General features: G+C 43.7%; 1 protein-coding gene across 7 annotated transcripts in view; it reads left to right on the top strand.

The window, feature by feature from the left end:
• Positions 1 to 18,547, top strand: part of PTPRG (protein tyrosine phosphatase receptor type G) — a 610,456-nt gene that overhangs the window by 448,946 nt on the left and 142,963 nt on the right. For all 7 annotated transcript variants that reach the window (XM_075006204.1, XM_075006203.1, XM_075006202.1 and 4 more), the window contains 2 exons: positions 3,783 to 3,940; positions 10,155 to 10,347. In XM_075006204.1, coding sequence (XP_074862305.1) covers positions 3,783 to 3,940; positions 10,155 to 10,347 — 351 coding nt within the window. The remainder of the gene's footprint in view (positions 1 to 3,782; positions 3,941 to 10,154; positions 10,348 to 18,547) is intronic.

Here is an 18,547-nt window from a genome sequence, read left to right as displayed (position 1 = left end):
TTTGTCTAAATAAGCTTCCCTTGGTTGATTATTCATGTTGTAGTTCAAAATGTTTAAAAATGAAAGACAGGCTTGGATGAAATGTAGACTACTTAATACAGTGTGTATTTAATATAAAGTCATACATTATTCATTTTTGCAATTTGAATAACTTTGAATTTAGCATCCCTGTTCTTTTTCTGTTCCTTTGATGAACAATTAATTATTAAAATATAATATTGTCAGCATATGGCACAAAAATCCTTGAAAGTGGAGTATGGAAGTGCAGCTTCATTCTTCAAGACTCCCTTTCAGAAAGGAATATGCCTTACTTGCATGTTGTTTTTATGGCTACATTTGTCCAGCATTTTACGTGTTTTCATGCATTTTAAAAAGATTAAAGGAGTCAGAAGTCCAGATTGCTCATTACATATGAAGACTTTAAAATGGGTGAATGGAAGCCAGATGATTCTTAAAAAATACATAAACACCAAATGAAATTTCCATGCATTGCTGTTCGCATGTCCAAGTGACCTGTTGTTTTTTATACGTGTCCCTTCGTAACTGCAAATATCACGTTTATTCAGGCAATTGTATGCACTAATGAAAAAAACTAATTCTTGGTTACTTTAAAGATGCACACTGACTGCATTTGAAAATCAGAACCTAAAACCTGACCAAATTTTCAAGTGTAAAAATGAGCCAGTGGGGTATGGGATTACATACATACTCATCTGGACATGGGAAAATAACCCACAGAGGTTTTTATAATTGCATACATGGGTCCCCTTTGAACTTTGGCCAGCAGTATGTTTGACCCATGCTTGTTTTAAAAACATTTTTTTTCCATTCTTAAAGGAATAATGTTTAGTTTAACAGCCAGGAATGTGTCCTACTTTTTGGTGGGGGTGGAGGGGCAGGCAGAGGTTATATCTGTTTGCTTTAAAGGGAAAAAATATCCCATAAGGAAAAGACAACCGTGCTCTTTTAGTATATATGCTTTCAGATGAAGGGAATTATTCGTATTTTGGAGCACTGATGGCTTCAGAGATGTTGCACACCTGTTGTTACTACGTAGCAGAATCTGAAATGCCAACAGTGCATCACATATTTACATCTTTCATCACTGGTGCAGAAAAATATGATTACAGGAATGGTCCTCAGGGTTATAGACATGCCTTCCTTTGATGTGATCAAAGCCACTGGAAAACTGGGGGGTTTAGTAAAAATGAAATCTGCAGCTTTTTAATACTGCCACTCTGGCTATGTCTACACTAGCCAAAAACTTCAAAATGGCCATGCAAATGGCCATTTCGAAGTTTACTAGTGAAGCGCTGAAATACATATTCAGCACCTCATTAGCATGCGGGCAGCTGCAGCACTTCGAAATTGACACGGCTCGCTGCCGTGTGGCTCGTCCAGACGGGGCTCCTTTTCAAAAGGATGCTGGCTACTTCGAAGTCCCCTTATTCCCATCTGCTCATAGGAATAAGGGGACTTCAGAGTAGGCGGGGTCCTTTCGAAAAGGAGCCCTGTCTGGACGAGCCGCGCAGCGGCGAGGCGCATCAATTTCGAAGCACCACGGCCACCCGCATGCTAAAGGAGCGCTGAAAATGTATTTCAGCACTTCATTAGTAAACTTCGAAATGGCCGTTTGCATGGCCATTTCGAAGTTCTTGGCTAATGTAGACAGGGCCTCTGTGTTCTAATTTAGGACCTATTTCAGCCGATCGACCGATCACTTTGCAGCCAATTAAACTGCAAGAAACCCTGCCAGTAGGGTGAATAGGATTGGCTCATTAACTCTGATGAGACTACATAAGCACCATTGTGGGTCAATCCTAATGCAAACTTTTGTTTAAAGTCCAGAGGAGATGAAGCGGTTTAGAGGAAGTGAGGAAGGAAGAGGCTTTCTTTGTAAAGGAGCAGTTCCATTGCTGGATTGCCAACAGGCATAAAGCACTTATTTCACACCTTACTGGTACCTTTTCCATAGACAAAGTGGGAGATTCAGGCCATTCGTCGTACACACTGCAGGTGATAACTGCAATGGAATGGTGGAGATGCCGATTGGTGTACAGCCTTTTCTTTCCTGTATGGTGCATTCTCCCAAACTTTGGTGTTACAAAAGTGCAGCTGTAAATTAATCTAAATGTGTACATTATGTTTGTTTGGATGTGAAGGTGAAGTTATGTGACTTTTATTCCAAGTTGTGCCTGTGAAGTGGGAGAACAAGTGGTCTGGAAACTACTGAATTCCACAAAGATTATGGAGGCCCCTCTTGCGTGTTAGTCTTTTGAATGTTGATGAACCACACAGGTCTGGAGCTCTGCATGTCACTGACTTTGGGTCAGTTTTGACAGTGTGAATGACACGTGATGAAATCTGTTTTATGTGACGATACAATAGACCTGCAAAACCCTGCTGCCTAGCTGTCTACCTGTCTGCCTCTTTAGGCTGACAGAAGTTAGATAGAAAAGACATATTAGCTAATCAATTCTAACCTGTAGTCTGTTCAGAATATAATTTAAATATGTCATTTTAAATGATACATAGAAACGTGATTATAGTAAAAACTTCTTCATTAATTCTTACTCTGAATGTGGAGAGACCAGTTGAATTCAGAGAAGTTTGCAGTTTAGCTAGAGCCTGTGATGGAGATAATGCGTCCATGGTTATAATTTTGGCCTGTGGGGAAACAATGCCTCCTGCTGGTCCCACCTTGATGCTCTAGAAGGGCTGCTCAGACATCTTCCTCAGAAAGGAAGTAGGGATAGGACAGGCTCTCTGTTCAGTGTTGAGGGGCTTGCAACAGGAGTGAGGACTACTGAGACAACTTGGCTTGCTTAGGGCAGGGAAGGGCTTTCAGAAAGGCTGTTCTCACTCCTTTCTGCTAGGCAGCAGGACAGAGAACCACACTTGAGTGTGCTCCTGTGATTCAACTCAGTGCAGTGGAAGTTAGTGAAGCTGGCAAGAGGCCATATATGTGTGGAAGAGAGAAGTCTCCTGCCTCTGCAGTGTCCCTCTCCTGACTGGAAGAAAGGACGGAGGATGAATTGCCATATGTTCCTTAACAACATGGCTGCCCAGCAGCCCTGCTTCCTTCCCTTGTAGTGACTCAGGACACATTGAAATAGGCTCTTTTGAGAGTGGGGCAGTGTATCCAAAGGCTCGCTCCGTGGTGCTGGTGGTGATGATGATGATTCTGCCAAACTATACATGGACTTCCTCTTCATTCCCAGAGCCCCACACAACTCCACAGGGATCGGCAATGTGGCTCCAGTTCCCCATTGTCTGATGCACCAAGAAGGAGATGTGTAATGTAACTAGACTTATTTCAGGGTTGCAGCTGCTGTTTGATGTGGGACAAATATCTTACATAGTACTGTCCAACTGGCCAAGTGAGAGCATGATGTCACATATGCTGGCTCCATCTCACAGTAGAGCTTTCATGCTATATGACACTGAAGAGCAATTGAATGGGGTTCTGCTGTCCTGCCATGCTGAAAACCAGGTTGTATTCTTTCTTGGTTTAAAAAAAGGGAAACCAATTGAAAAAACAAATGTGTTTCATGCCTTTGTTATACCAGCTACATTATATGCTAATGTGTGACCCAAGATTGCTCAGAGTTTCAGGTGTCTTTTTCAAAATCAACAAAGAACTCTTAAAGAAGCTTTCTGATAGGGTTTTATATTTTATAACTATGATAAAACACATCATAATGATTGCATGTTTTAAAGCTGCGATCTGTTTTAAAGCCAAGGTAAAAAGTGTATAATTGTAGTTGTTATTTTTCTTACAGAAAAAGAGACCTTTTTGGATCCCTTTGTGCTGAGAGACCTTCTGCCGACATCACTGGGGAGTTATTATCGTTATACAGGTTCTCTGACAACACCCCCCTGTAGCGAGATTGTGGAATGGATAGTTTTTCGCAGGCCTGTTTCTATTTCTTATCACCAGGTACGCTTATGCCATCAGTAACAGCTCTGTCTTGATTTGCCTTCTAATACCCATAAACAGATATTTTAATTTTGGAGACAAAAACAAAAAAAATCTGTTGACAAGAAAATATTAGAGCTTTTGCAATATATATTTTTACTGAATGGCTACGTCTACACATGCCCCAAACTTCGACATGGCCATGCAAATGGCCATTTTGAAGTTTACTAATGAAGCGCTGAAATGCATATTCAGCGCTTCATTAGCATGTGGGCGGCAGCAGCACTTCGAAATTGACGCTGCTTGCCGCCGTGCAGCTCGTCCAGATGGGGCTCCTTTTCGAAAGGACCCCGCCTACTTCGAAGTCCCCTTATTCCCATGAGCTGATGGGAATAAGGGGACTTCAAAGTAGGCAGGGTCCTTTCAAAAAGGAGCCCAGTTTGGATGAGCCGCGCGGCGGCGAGCCGCGTCAATTTTGAAGTGCTGCTGCCGCCCGCATGCTAATGAAGTGCTGAATATGCATTTCAGCGCTTCATTAGTAAACTTCGAAATGGCCATTTGTGTGGCCATTTCGAAGTTTGGGACACGTGTAGACACGGCCAATGTGTGTTATCAAAATCTTAAGGAAACCTGATTCCTTTTAATTAGAAAGCTGATACTGATATTTTTAAAGATAAAGTTAAGCTACCATCTAAATATTTACGTAGAATCTTTTTTTGTTCCTTGAAATTCAAGGTTTGTTTTGAAAGGAAAATAAGTAACTTCATATAGACACGTGTTTACTATTTTGAAGTAATTACACTAGGAAAGAAATGTTGCCATTAATTTGCCATCTTTAACTGTTGTTACAGCATGGTAAGGCTGCCATTATGTGCTTATACAAATCTTTAACACTAGCACATAGCTAGCATCTCTTATTGTAGATTGAGGCAATGACTGGAACTTGTATTGCGAGGAATCCCACAATAGCAAATGAACATATGCAGTCAAGTGTTTGGCTGTTAAAAACATTCTGGGATTTTAAAACTATTATTTTTAAACAGCCTTCCCGTTAAAGTGAGATTCTTCTTTAATTTTGTTGTTTTGCTTCAGTTGTTGAAAACTGTTGTAAAATAAGCTGTTCGACGGAAAAGTGAAATAGCTAACTAGAAGTTAATGTAAATATGTCAGTATACACACTCCATAGGCAAAGGTTAAACTTATCTAACACACAGGTTAGGGAATGAGTGTCTACATTTAAAAGTACAAATTTTATTTTAAAGTCATAAAATAAATACACTACAGACTTGGCAATATTCCAAGTTAAGGTTAATAAACATAATGATTCGGTTTAGATATTAACAGGCAAATATTTGGTTATGTCAGTCATAAAAGGTTGTAATAAGAGTAGCTTGTGTAAAGCAAATATAGTAATACAAATGATACTTTTATATTCCACCTCCACTAGGGAGATGCACTGCTGGACCTAGAATGGCATAGATAAAATTTTGCAAATGGTACGTGTAGACAAGCTTCCTATGTTTCTTTAACAGGAAATATGGAATAATAGTGTTATTTCTCCCTGCAGCATAAGATGGATACACATGTAGAGATGTAGGTTCCATCCTGCCCAATCCTGTAATTATCATTTGTTCCTTTTATAGAAACACCACAGTGTAATCCATTTCCTTGATTTAACTTTATCACAAACCAGAGGAAACAGTCTGTGATCCCCCATGGAAAAAGTGACACTATTTAAACTCTGCAGAAGTTCTAGTAAAATCCTACCAAAGTATCTTGCTGTAAAACTGACAGTTTTGAAAACAGTCCATTTGTGGAGGCTTGTCTCTCTTTTAGTCTTCACGTTCCATCACTGTCATCTCAGCTTATAATTAGACAACAAAACAGGACAAGGCCTGTCACCCACAAATGCATTGTAAAGCTAAGTGCATTCAGTGACCCAAAGTATAACATTATCTCTCATAAAGCATACCTCAGAGTATCTTCTTGTGATTGTAATGGATTCAGTATTTTAATTGCCATTTATAGATCCATCACTTAGAAAACTCGGCACATCAGGTTTTTAATAGTTCGTAATTACATGACTTTGAGTTTTAGATCACTTTCCTCTTTATCGACAATGTTGCCTTAAGAGCGTTTTTCTTTCACTTTGACTGGAGTGCCCACTCTCCGTGAAGGGCATGAATTTAACTTCCTCTGCTCTTCCAGCAGTGATGGATCAATTAATAGCTAATTTGTGTTAGATAATATTTTTGTAATAAATCATTTCAATTTTGGTTTTATACATCCGTGTGTAAAAAGGCAAGTAAAATGGCATTTGAAACTGCAGCACTTCAAATGCAATTTTATCTCTCCAAGGTAGCTTGGCAGAACAAAATAGTTTTAAAAGATTATTTAAAATGTTTAAAAAGTCAGGTTGATGTCATGGAAGCAGAAACATAGAAGCTACTTGACGTGAGCAGTTAGTATGTAAATTCTTGATTCTCCATAGACCTTGTATGCCAGCTTAACTTTGTACATTGTAAGTAGCCCCACAGACTTCAGTGAGACTGTTCCCAGGGCTTACAATTAAGCAGGTGTGTAAGTCTTTGAAGAATCAAGGCCCAAGAGACATTAGCAGGAGCCATCTGTTTCTCTTCATTCTTCCTCCCTCATAAGAAAAGTGTAGGATAATTGTCTCTTCACACTTTTATCTACCAGCTTTCCCCTTGGTGCTGTTTAGGAGTTCCATGTGTGCGGGACTGGATCTTTTGTAGTGATCTATATTACCCAGATAGTGACCAACAGCCGCTGTTGCCTCAGAGGCCTGGTGGAAGTGGGCCTGTTCCATGGCCTGGGAAGGGGTGGGGCCAAGAGGGAAGCAGCAGGGTCCAGGGTAGTCATCCCATTGCACTATCCAGACTGCAGCGCTGACACCCCTCCCCAAGTCACGCAGCACAGCATTACTGTGGCAATTCAAAGGTGCTCACAGCTCAGGCTGCCATTGCTGCCAAAGTAGCAGCAGTGGTGGAGGCTGTTGCTCTGGGCACCAGTCCGACTGCCCCCAACACCACCCCACCCCCTGCCAGGAGGCCTGGTGTTTCTTACTATGATGTAGTTGTAGTTCTTGATCTGAAATGTAGCAAAGCTAAACACCTTCCTCATCCCAGACGTCACTTGGGCAACAAGTTGTCTGCTTCAGTGGGGGAACACTAATATTTTTATTACTGTCGTTGCTTGACCGGGAAGACTGCGCCCGCCTCTTTAAAGGGCATAGACTGAGCATGGCACACACATTTGAAAAAGGAGCTGCCGTGACATCACTGTGAGTTGACTAATGCAAATGCTTCACATAAAATAAATAATACACGGTCCGTGAGAGCTGTGGTGGCCAACTGTTCGGTGTGTGTTACCTAACTCTCTCTGCCTCAGTCTCCCCATTTGAGCAATGAGGTTAATATTCTTTCGTTCCATTGAGTAGTTGTGTGGATCACTGTTTGCAAAGTGATATGAGCTCCTCTCACATAAAAAGCTGTACAGGTGTGAGACATCATCTGTGTATTCGTCTGAGGGCAGATGAATTCTCCTGGTATTTGGTTCCAAGTTCCCAACCTCATTACAAAATGGCCAAGCTCGGGATTAGAGATGTATCATAAATTCCTTCCATAATCTCATTTCTTATTTGCATTGGGAAGCTCCCAGTGCTAGAATTCTACATTTGTCTTGAATCCCAGGGCTGGAAGTGACCTCAGGAGATCATAGAGTCCAACCCCCTGCTCAGAGCAGAACCAACCCCAACTAAATCATCACAGCCAGGGCTTTGTCCTGAGCAGGCCTGATGCACGATGGCACCCCAGCCCTGCTTCCTGTGGAAATGAAAGGTGTCTGATTTGCTCTGCCCTGCCCAAATGGCCAGAAGTAATTTTGTAGGTTTCAGCCGAAGAGCTCAAAGTCACAGAGCATGGCTGGATGGGCAGCCTGAACAGCAGCCCTGAGTGGGTGCTTCAGAGTTGCTGATCTGTTGGGGGGAGCTGAAGGAGGTTTCTGGGTGCCCATACTCCAGTAGGGAAGCCTTGCCCAGTCTGTTAAGCTTCCCTGTGATGCTTTCAGAGAGGAGCTATCAGCTGAGGCTGTGATGTGGTTGACAGTGTAATAGTTTTTTTTCCCTGGGTCATTAGTTCCTGTCTCAGAACTGTCACTTCCTTCTCTGTAGCTTTTAGCGTAAACATAGTTAATGAAAAGGAGGCAGGTAGAGGCTGGCTTTCAGAGGGTGGCTTGTCATTAAGCTGAAAGAGAAACTCAAGTCCCCTCCCAAGTCTCTGGTGCAGATCCTGCTCGCGCTGAAATTGAGAGCACTGATGTCAAGAAGAGCAGGGTTAGATTCTTTGCACTTCTCTTTACTTAGGGTTGCCAGCTTTCCAGTCACACACAGCTGATGCACACCACCACCCTTAGTCTCACACCTTCCCCAGGGCCTTTCTCCTGCTACTTCTCAAAAGCCCCAGCACCCCACCGCCCGCTGACACTCACTGTCTCCCAACCACACTCCTTTCCCCTGAGCTGGGGGAGGAGTTAACACGGTAAGGAAGGGGCTCTGGACTGTAGTCAGGGTGTTCAGAGGGTGGGAGCAGGCTCAGGGCTAGGGCAGAAGGTCTGGGGGCAGGCTCCAGGAGGGGACTCCAGGCTGGGTAGAGGACTGGGGTGCAGGCTCTGAGAGAGAGTTAGAATGCAGGAGGGGGTTGTGCCCAGGAACTGGGTATGGGGGTTAAGAAGGGGGTTCCAGATGTGGGCTCCAGCCAGGCGGCACTAATCTCAGGTGATGCAGCAGGGCCAAGGCATGCTCCCTGCCTGCCCCAGCTCTGCACGACTCCCAGAAGTGGCCATCATGTCTGGCTCTCATGGAGCAGCCAGGTGGCCCCATGCTCGCCCGCACCTCACCCACAGCAATGCACCCAGCTGATCAGCAAAGCTCTCAATGCTAGATTTGTGTTTCTCCTTATGGTGCATATTTGCACACTCTTCAGTGCACATAACAAAATCTGTTCTGCACATTGATGGAAAAATCCACACCTGGATGGAAACGGTTAGCGAGAACATCGGCCCACAGCTTCCATTGCCTGTGGTTTCTGGCCAATAAGTGCTGTGCAGCTAGTGCCCAGGGCGGAGCCAGTACATCCTGAGCCCTGCATGTAGGGGTGACAGGGACATTCTGGCCACTTCTGGAGTCCACATGCAGCATTCCTTAGCTCTGCTGCCTTGCCAACTGCACTTTTAGCAACCCAGTCTGCGGTGCTGACCAGAGCCACAAGGGGCCTGTTTCTGTTAAAAAACCGGATGCCTGGCAACCCTCAGTTTACTGCTCAGTCTTTCTCACTAGTTCTAGTTCTTGATCTGAAAGATAACAGGCTTTTAATAAATGCCATATTGACCTCAGCAACCAACTGAACAAACAAGTTAACTGAATCTTTTCAATTGAATCTCCCAGTAGTTTTTCCCAAGGAAATATTACAGGGTTCTTTTGTTCGCGGAACGCTCTTTTGAACTATCTTAGGAATTAATATGTTATAGTTAAAAATAGCCCAGATCTGTGTGTGCAACATAGGAAGTAGCAGCCTGCTCCCTGAAGAGAGTCGGAAAGAATTAAATGCACCTAAACGTGTGACACACAAAATAAATGCCAGAAGAATGCTTAGGGTTCCCCTCCCCGCCATTGTAGTGAGGCAGCAGAGGAAGAAGGGGAATACTCAATGTAGCCCAGTGGACAGGCCATTGGATGAGGGATCAGCAAATCTTGTCCTGGCTCCCATGTTAACCTGCTATACAGCCTTAGCCAAGTCATTTGTGCCTCTCTTTCCCCATGTGATGCTGTTGACCTCCCTTTGTAAAATGCTTTGAAATCTATCAACGAAAACTGCTGTCTCACAGCTACACATCAGTGTAAGTTGGTGGAGGGACATAAGAAAGATTTTGTGGTATAATAAATGAATACGCAGCACTTCTCAGTCTAACATTAAGAAACAACATAATACACGCAAAGAGGGCTGGGTGTGGAGGGTTGTCTGTGAACATATTAAATGCTTGAAGACAAGCAAGTCTAAGAACAATGGTTTTCTTTCCTGTGTCAGAATAAAAATCAGTCTCGGAGTTGGCATTTCCTGCCGTTTTACATTCTTATCAGCCAACCGGATTTCACCGCATTGTTTTTCTAATTAATGTTCTTTTTTTCTTTCTTCCCTGCCCTGATGGCTACGTTCAGCTGGAGGCATTTTATTCCATATTTACCACAGAGCAGCAAGATCACGTCAAGTCTGTGGAGTATCTGAGAAACAACTTCCGACCGCAGCAGCGTCTGAATGACAGGGTGGTGTCCAAGTCTGCTGTGAAAGATGCTTGGGGCCATGACGTGATGGATGTCTTAGAAAATCCATTTGGCACAGAGGCTTCCAAAGGTAGACTGGAATTAACAGCATTTGCCAAATGACAGATTTGTCTATTTTATTACACAGGACTTTCAGTTAAGTGCTACTGGACCTGCAGGAGCGTCACCAGAGAAAGATAGCCACACTCAGGGTACATCTTTACTTACTAGGAGATCAAGCCGGTCAGGGTCCCATTCTGGGGTTCAATTTCACGCACACACGGGGATGTACGAAATTGAACTATCAGGGCTCAACAGTTGATCCCTGCGCTCCTCGTTCTCACGAGGAATAAGGAGGCCAACAGGACAGTTTCTCCCATTGATCTCCCTCTGTGAGGACAGCCAGGTAAGTTGATGTTAGATGTGTTGATTCCAGCTATGCAGTTGCCGTAGCCGGAATTACGTATCTAGAATCAACTTTCAGATCTAGTGTAGACCTGGCCTTAGTGATGTGCTCTAGTTATACTGTATTATATTTTAGTTCAGTTATAAATCACTAAATTTTATTTTGCCCACCATGCCCAATTAGCCCGTGGAACTCATTGCTTCAAGGAGGCCAGGAGCTTAACAAGATTGCAGGAGGGATTGGACATTTATATTGATAAATCTTGGTCCTAGAGAAAGGATTTATAGAAATAGGCAAGAGTTTTAGGAGGTCAATGAGACTTTAGATTCAGGGCATAAACCAACCTCTTGTGGAGGCATTGTTCTGTAGCTCATTTCCTCAGCATTTCTTTGTATCTCCTTGCAGAGCAGCTGGTGTTTGCTGCTGTTGGAGCCAGGTGGACCTCAGCTTGGAAAAGAGCATTCACAGCCACACAGCTGCATCGCTCTTCCAGGCAGTCAGGCAGCTTCAGATACACCATCAGATGTCAATAATACATTAGATTAATTTTGTGCGTTTGTTTCGGTTTCTATATGGGATGGTTTTTATCAGACAGTGCTGCAGAGGGATGATCTGCATTGGCCAGTCATCCCCTTGAGAAATGATCGCTGCTTAAACAATCCCAGTCAGGCAACCATGTGCCTCCAAGCTGGGGGAAACTGATAGGGCAGGCGGTGAAAGAGGACAGTCCCAGCAGTTAGGAGACAGGAACTCACTGAGGGCTTAGCTACTCCGCTCAGGAGTCTCTGGCACCCACTGGCTGGCCTGGGAGGAAGGGGTGCTGATTGGCCAACCTTCCCCAAATCTCAGGATTTAATCTGGGGCAGGGACCATAGAGAGACTCTGCGGGGTCTATTTTAGCCGCTCTGGCCTGCCCACTCACACTGGGAACAAGAACCCCACCTAACAGGGTCTGGCCAGTTGCCCATTTGGGAGTCAGGAAGGAATGTTTTCTCCTATGAGCCAGCTGGCAGCAGAGCAGGAAGTTTTTTGCTTCCTTGCAGCACTGTCAAGCCAGAGGAGGATAAGTAGGAAGGTGGTACTGGGACTGAGTTGTTTATTCATTGCAACTTGTGGCCAGTTTCTGGTGTGGCTAAGAGAATGTCTTGGGTGGTTCCTGGGGATAAAAAATTCTGGGGTGATAGGCCTGGGGCTCATGGAGCCAGGATGAGCAGAGCTGGTGTTGGAGGGGAGGCGGAAGGGTAAGTCACTGACCTCCACCTGTGCCTTCCCCTGGCTACTCTCTATTAACCGGAATATTTGAACATCTGGAAGCCTCCTGGTCCCAGGGTTGCTGGATATGAAAGAGTTTAGTGTATTATTCTGTGGCTATGGCTGTTGTTATATAGAAACACATCACAGGCTGCTTCAGGGCAAGGAATTTATATCAGGAACAAGAGGAAGATATTGTCAGTCAGAATCATCCAAGCTGGGCTCTCGTCTGGAAGTTTCAAGTGGTGTTTTATCAGCATCGTATGCCAATATTTATGTGCTGTGCTGTATCCGGGGCGAGTATTACTTACCCAGAGCAATAATGAAAGTTAATAGTTTACATTTATGTTAAAATGACAAAACTGACTGGCTTTTATTGTGAGTACAGCTCAGGTACCTCTGTACCACGTGGTGTAATACTGCGGAAGGCTTTACTGCTTTGGCTGACTGCCTGAATACCACTTGCTTCACTGGACTGTTTTAAATATTGTAAAGGACCATTTCTGGGCTTCCCTCCCTCAGAGTAAATAGCTGAGACCCACAGCTCTGGCTGCATTTAACAATGCTAAGGTACAAAACAATGAATTAATCTTGACATTCAAAGTGTTACGGTTAGAGTCAAAAGAAAGATGCCCATTGGCTTCCCTGTGCTAAATTCAGCCCTGCAGCCCCAGTTCAGCAAGGCACTGTGCCTGACTTTAATGTGAGTGATTCCAGTGAGGGACCCTGGTATTCTCCCTTCTCCTCCTTGGCCCCAGTCTGATGTCCCATTTTATTGGCCTTTATGTGAGGTCGGGTCACTGGGTCCACTAATTGATAGCAGCTGCTCCTATTGGCTGCCCTGGGAATTAGCCCTCCCAGGCTTTTGTTCCCCCTCTGATGGTGTCGTCTCCCACGCTGTCTCACCCTGCAGATCCGCTCCCTTCAGGCACTGCAATCTGTTCTTCATGGCTTGGCCCTCTTGCCAGGTCACAAAGCTCCTCTTCTTCTGCAGAACTCAGAATCTTTCCAGACCTGCTGAGTGGCTGGTATCTTCCACACCCTGGCCACTTCCCGGTGATTGGTAGGGGATCGATCCCATGTCAGCCTTTTCCAGTGGGTTCCAGACCAGTGACCCTATAACAACCAGGTAACATCTCTGTACCATCCTATCTCTGGCTGCAATTTCCATGAGATTCTTCCTGTTTATCTGGCGTCCTCCCTCTCTGAGTTTGCCAGCCTGCCAACTCCCACCATGTAGGGTGTGACTGTAGCCTACTTCCCTGCAATCCCCATCTGCAGCCAGCTACCTGGTTTGTATACAGCCCCCATTGTTTCTGCACAGATGAACCTATTTCTTTAATTGAGGCTGCTTCTCAGCATTTGGCCTATCAGGTTAATTGGCATTTCTGGCCTCCATTAACCCCTTCCTCTTCTGGTGGACATCCCATCACAGGTGGGAAAAGAGCCGTTGATTGGTTTTTCTTGGCCTATGACTTTGGAGGCTGACTGTGGGTCGGAGTCTATTTGCAATGTGTTGCAACTTTTCCAGCTGTGCGTGTACCAGAAGACAATGGTGGCAGGTGCATTTTTACAAACTTAAAAATAAAAAAACTTGCCTCTGTGCTACCAACATAAAATGGATCGTTGCACATCCCTCCCAAGGCTATAGGATTGAGTTACATTTGCTCAACAGCGACAGCAATGCAAATGTTCCTGACCCCTGCCTTGGCAAAGGTGAATGGGGGAGTGAAATACCTGGTCCAGTGCACATTCTGCACCACTGACCTAAATAAAATGACTCAAAGTCGCAGTAGTTGAGTGAAAGCTAAACCTATTGTTTATTCAGCTAGTAAATACGATGCATTATTATATAGCGTCATTCATGCACAAGTACTGCAGCACAGAACCTTTCTCAGCCAAAGAGGCTAGCATACAAATGCAAGACTATAAGGTTAACATAATGTCTTAAACTTTCCCATATTTAACACCCTTCTGTATTCAGTAGCTGTCATGAAAATATCAGCATTTTTCAATAGCTAACATATTATAACATCCAAGGTTACTCTCCTGTCTCTTTATACTTAGAAAAGAGATATTTGCAATAACTGTACGATAAAGGTAGGGAAATATAAACTGTTTAATGGCTTGTTTTGTAATATATTGTATACTTGGTCGTAGCTAACTTAAACTTCTGTTTGTGTGAGTTCTTATGTTAAACTCCATGAAATCCCTATGAACTATTAGAAATGTAGAAAACAATATATAGTACTTAAGAAGCCATTTTTATTTTATAGAAAAAGGAACATGTAAATAGAATTTACAGGATGCGTAGGTTAATTTTCACATAATCATAGAATCCTAGGACTGGAAAGGACCTTAGGAGGTCATCTAGACCAGCCCCTGACTAAAGCAGGATCAACCCTAATTCAATCATCCCAGCCAAGACTCTTTCAAGCCTGGACTTAAAAACCTCTAGGGATGGAGATGCTACCACCTCTCTCAGTAACACATTGCAGTGCTTCAGTGCTCACCTGGTGAAGTAGTTTTACCTAATCTCCAACCTCCACCTCTCCCTCTGTAACTTCAGACCGTTGCTTCTTGTTCTGAAATCCATCAATACTTAGAACAGCCTTTCTCCATCCTCTTTACAGCCCCCCTCCTTCAGGAAGTTGAAGGCTGCTATCAAATTGCCCCTCAGTCTTCTCTTCTGCAAACTAAATAAGCCCAAGTCTCTCAGCCTCTTGTCACAGGTCATGTGCTCCAGCCACCTAATAATTTTCATTGCCCTCCGTTGGATCCCCTCCAGTGCATCCCCATCCTTTCTATACCGGCAGGCTCAGAACTGGATACAGTACTCTAGATGTGGCCTCACCAATGCTGAATAGAGGGGAATAATAACTTCTCTAGCTCTGCTGGAAATGCTCCTCCTAATGCATGTCAATATGCCATTAGCCTTCTTGGCTACAAGGGCACACTGTTGACTCAGATCCAGCCTCTCATCCACCATAATCCCCAAGTGCTTTTCTGCTGCACTGCTACTTACCCAGTTGGCACCCAACCTGTAACAATGCTTGGAATTATTCTGTCCCAAGTGCAGGACTCTGCACTTTACCTTGCTGAACCTCATCAGATTTATTTTGGCCCAATCCTCCAATTTGTGTAGAACACTCTGGACCCTATCCCTGCCCTCCAATGTGTCTGCGTGTCCCCCTATCTTAGTGTTATCTGCAAATTTGCTGAGGGTGCAATCCATCTCCTCATCCAGGTCGTTAATAAAGATGTTGAGCAATACTGGCCCTAGAATCAATCCTTGGGGAACCCCACTTGAAAGCGACCACCAACCAGACATTGAGCCATTGATCACTACCCTTTGGGCCTGACCATCTAGCCAGCTTTCTATCCACCTTACAGTCCATGTGTCCAACCCATATTTCCTTAACTTATGGGCAAGAATGTTGTGGGAGACTGCATCAAAAGCTTTGCTAAAGTCAAGGTATATCGCATTCATTGACTTCCCCATGTCCACAGAGCAATTTACCTCATCATAGAAGGTATTCAGATTGGTCAGGCACGACTTGCCCTTGGTGAATCCATGTTGACTATTCTTGATCACTTTCTCCTCTTCCAAATGCTTCAAAATGGATTATTTGAGGACCCCTCCGTGACTGAGGTAAGGTGACTGGTCTATAGTTCCCTGGATTGTCCTTCTTTCCTTTTTTAAAGATGGGCACTACAGTTGCCTTTTTCCAATCACCTGGGACCTCTCCCAATCTCTACAAGTTTTCAGAGATAATAGCCAAAGGCTCTGCAGTGATATGTGCCAGTTCCCTCAGTACCCTTGGAAGCTTTAAATCCGAACCCAGGGATTTGTGTATGTCTCACTTTTCTAAATAGCTCTTGACCTTTTCTTTCCTCACCGAGTGCAGCCCACCTCCTTCCCATACTGCATTGTCTAGTTCTGTAGTCTGGGAGCTGAACTTGTCCATAAAGACTGAAGCAAAAAAAGCACTGAGCAATTCAGCATTTCTCACATCATCTGTCACCAGGTTACATCTCTTACCCAGTAACCACCCCACATCCTCCTGATAACCCTCTTACTGTTAACATGACTGTAGAAACCCTTCTTGTTGTCCTTCACATTACTTGCTAGCTGCAATTCCAATTGTGCTTTCACTTCCTGATAATCCCCCAGCATTCTCCAGCCATATATTTACACTCATCCTTTGTCATCTATCCAAGTTTCCGCTTCTTAAAGGCATCCTTTTTGAATTTAAGCTCATCAGGGATTTTCCTGGTGAGCCAAGCTGGCTGCCTGCCATAGTTGCTTTTCGTACTGCACATTGGGATGGTTTGTTCCTGTGCCTTCAATAAGACTTTTTAAAATACTGCCAGTTCTCCCGAGCTCCTTTCCCCTTCATATTAGCTTCCCAGGGGACCCTGCCCCGTCAGTTCTCTCAGGGAGTCGAAATCAGCTCTTCTGAAATGAAGGGTCAGTATTTTACTGCTCACCTTTCTTCCTTTTGTCAGAATCCTGAAATCTACCATGTCATGATTGCTGCAGGCTAGGTTGCTACCCACTTCTGTTTCGCCCACTAGTTCTTCCCTGTTTGTGAGCAGAAGGTCAAGCTGTACATGGCCCCTGTTTGGTTCCTTCAGCACTTGTACCAGGAAGTTATCCCCTACATTCCCCAAAAAACATCCTGGATTGTCTGTGTGCTGCTGTATTGGTCTCCCAACAAATGTCTGGGTGATTAAAGTCTCCCAAGAGAACCCAGGCTTGTGATTTGGAAGCTTCTCTTAGTTGTCTGAAGAAATCCTAGTCTATCTCATCTACCTGACCTGGTGGCCTATAGCAGACACCAACCAATTTTGAGAATCTCCTACTCAGCATGTGTCTGTCTGTTCATAAACTAACTTCTCCTGAACTGTTCTCTTGGCAATGACCAATAAACTGTGAAGATACGTAAGAGAAAAAAAATCAGTTTGTTCATTCAATTCCCCTGAATGTATGCTTCCCAGACAGGCCAGAAAACGGTACTGGTTAGCAAAAGGATTTTCTTTGATTCCCTCATCCCATTTCTTTCCATTGTCAGAATCTACTGAAAGTTAATTTTCATGGGACTACTCTATCTTAAAAGTTAGGCACATGCAAACCTTCTGTAACAATCTAGCCACTAAAATGTACAGTTCTGACATTTAGAGTAACCTCAGCAGGAATGTGATTTATTGATTAAAGGACATCACCCAGTAAATAAAACATAAAATAACCTGTTAATGATCTCAGATTAGTGATGGATTATGACACTAATCTGTTCAACCCCTGAATTTACTATCACCTGTATAGAGCTATGGAAGTGTACAAAGATTTGCAGGATTCAGGACTGCATGTGTAGACTTAAAAATAAGAGCTGGTCAGAGATACAAGTTTCAATCTGAACACTCAACCATCTCCATTTGCATTAATAACTGAACTTCAGAAACAAAAAAGGTCTCCCCGTAATAACTGGTTTCTCTGTTTTATGACTTGCCCACCCAAGTTCGGATTTTTGTGTTTGCTCCTGGCTCCTCCTTGTACTGTTTTTTTAATGAGCTACTGTAGGATGGTTTGCAATGATTATTAGCATAAGTGAGTGTGACGCTTAAGAGTGAAATCATAAAGAGGGTCCCCTCACTACAGAGCTTACAGCCAACAGGCCCAACCCTCAGAATCCCTTGCTTCCATAAGCAGCCCCGCTGCCATGAAGGACACCAACTAACAGTGGGTGCACCTGCTGCAGAGATAACAGACCCCTCTTAATTCATGTCATGCCATGTAAGTTATGGAGAGGTTGCTGTGTCTCAAATGGTTTGTTTTAGAATGCAACTGATTTGCAATAAACTCTTTGCCTGTATTTCTACTACTGCTTTGGGTTCTTAGACAATTGTTTGTACATATTATACATGGTTTGATTATGAAAGCCTTGCCTGCCAGCTTTCCATCTCCTTAGATGAGCTATAAGGTTCACAACAATTAACCAAAAGTCCCATGGGGAGGTGCTCTTGACATCAGAGTTCTCTTTCACAGGTGCCTGATTACTTCCCTGTGGCTGTCAATCCCCCCGACAGTTCTTCGCCAGAATCCCATATGATGCAGTTTGCCATCAGTGGGAATCTGTCTTACCTTTAATAATGATCCTCAACTTCGTTAACTAATGAGCAGTCATCATTTCACTACAGTAGCACATCCTGGTTTTTGACTCTGAATCATTATCTGGGTTATTTCTCCAGTATTCCACATGTCAATGTTTTTCATAGTCAGTGTGCCAGGTTAAGCCAGCATGATCCATTCAATCTGGAAGTCATTGCAACCTCCAGGTCATTTAAACTATCTAGAAGGTGTGTGAGGGTTGGGGTGTTGTTGTTTTCCTGTATGTTTCCACTGGGGACAATGCTCCAAATACTCATTGGAAATCAAAGGTACAGCACTGTTCCAGCAAAGCAGAGTAATTCAGTCATCATTTCACATCTCCTGACCTCAAAAATGAAAGCAATGCTTTTAACTTAAGTTCTTTTCTAACTGGCATCAGCTATTTTAGAAGGACTGTGTCAGAGCATGGCTTCAATTAGCATAATCCAAAAACAGATGATTTTTTTCTGGATGGTGTGTCAGGTG

Source organism: Carettochelys insculpta, chromosome 11, assembly GCF_033958435.1.
Source record: "Carettochelys insculpta isolate YL-2023 chromosome 11, ASM3395843v1, whole genome shotgun sequence".
Lineage (NCBI taxonomy): Eukaryota > Metazoa > Chordata > Testudines > Carettochelyidae > Carettochelys > Carettochelys insculpta.
This window is presented reverse-complemented; position numbering and strand designations above follow the sequence as displayed.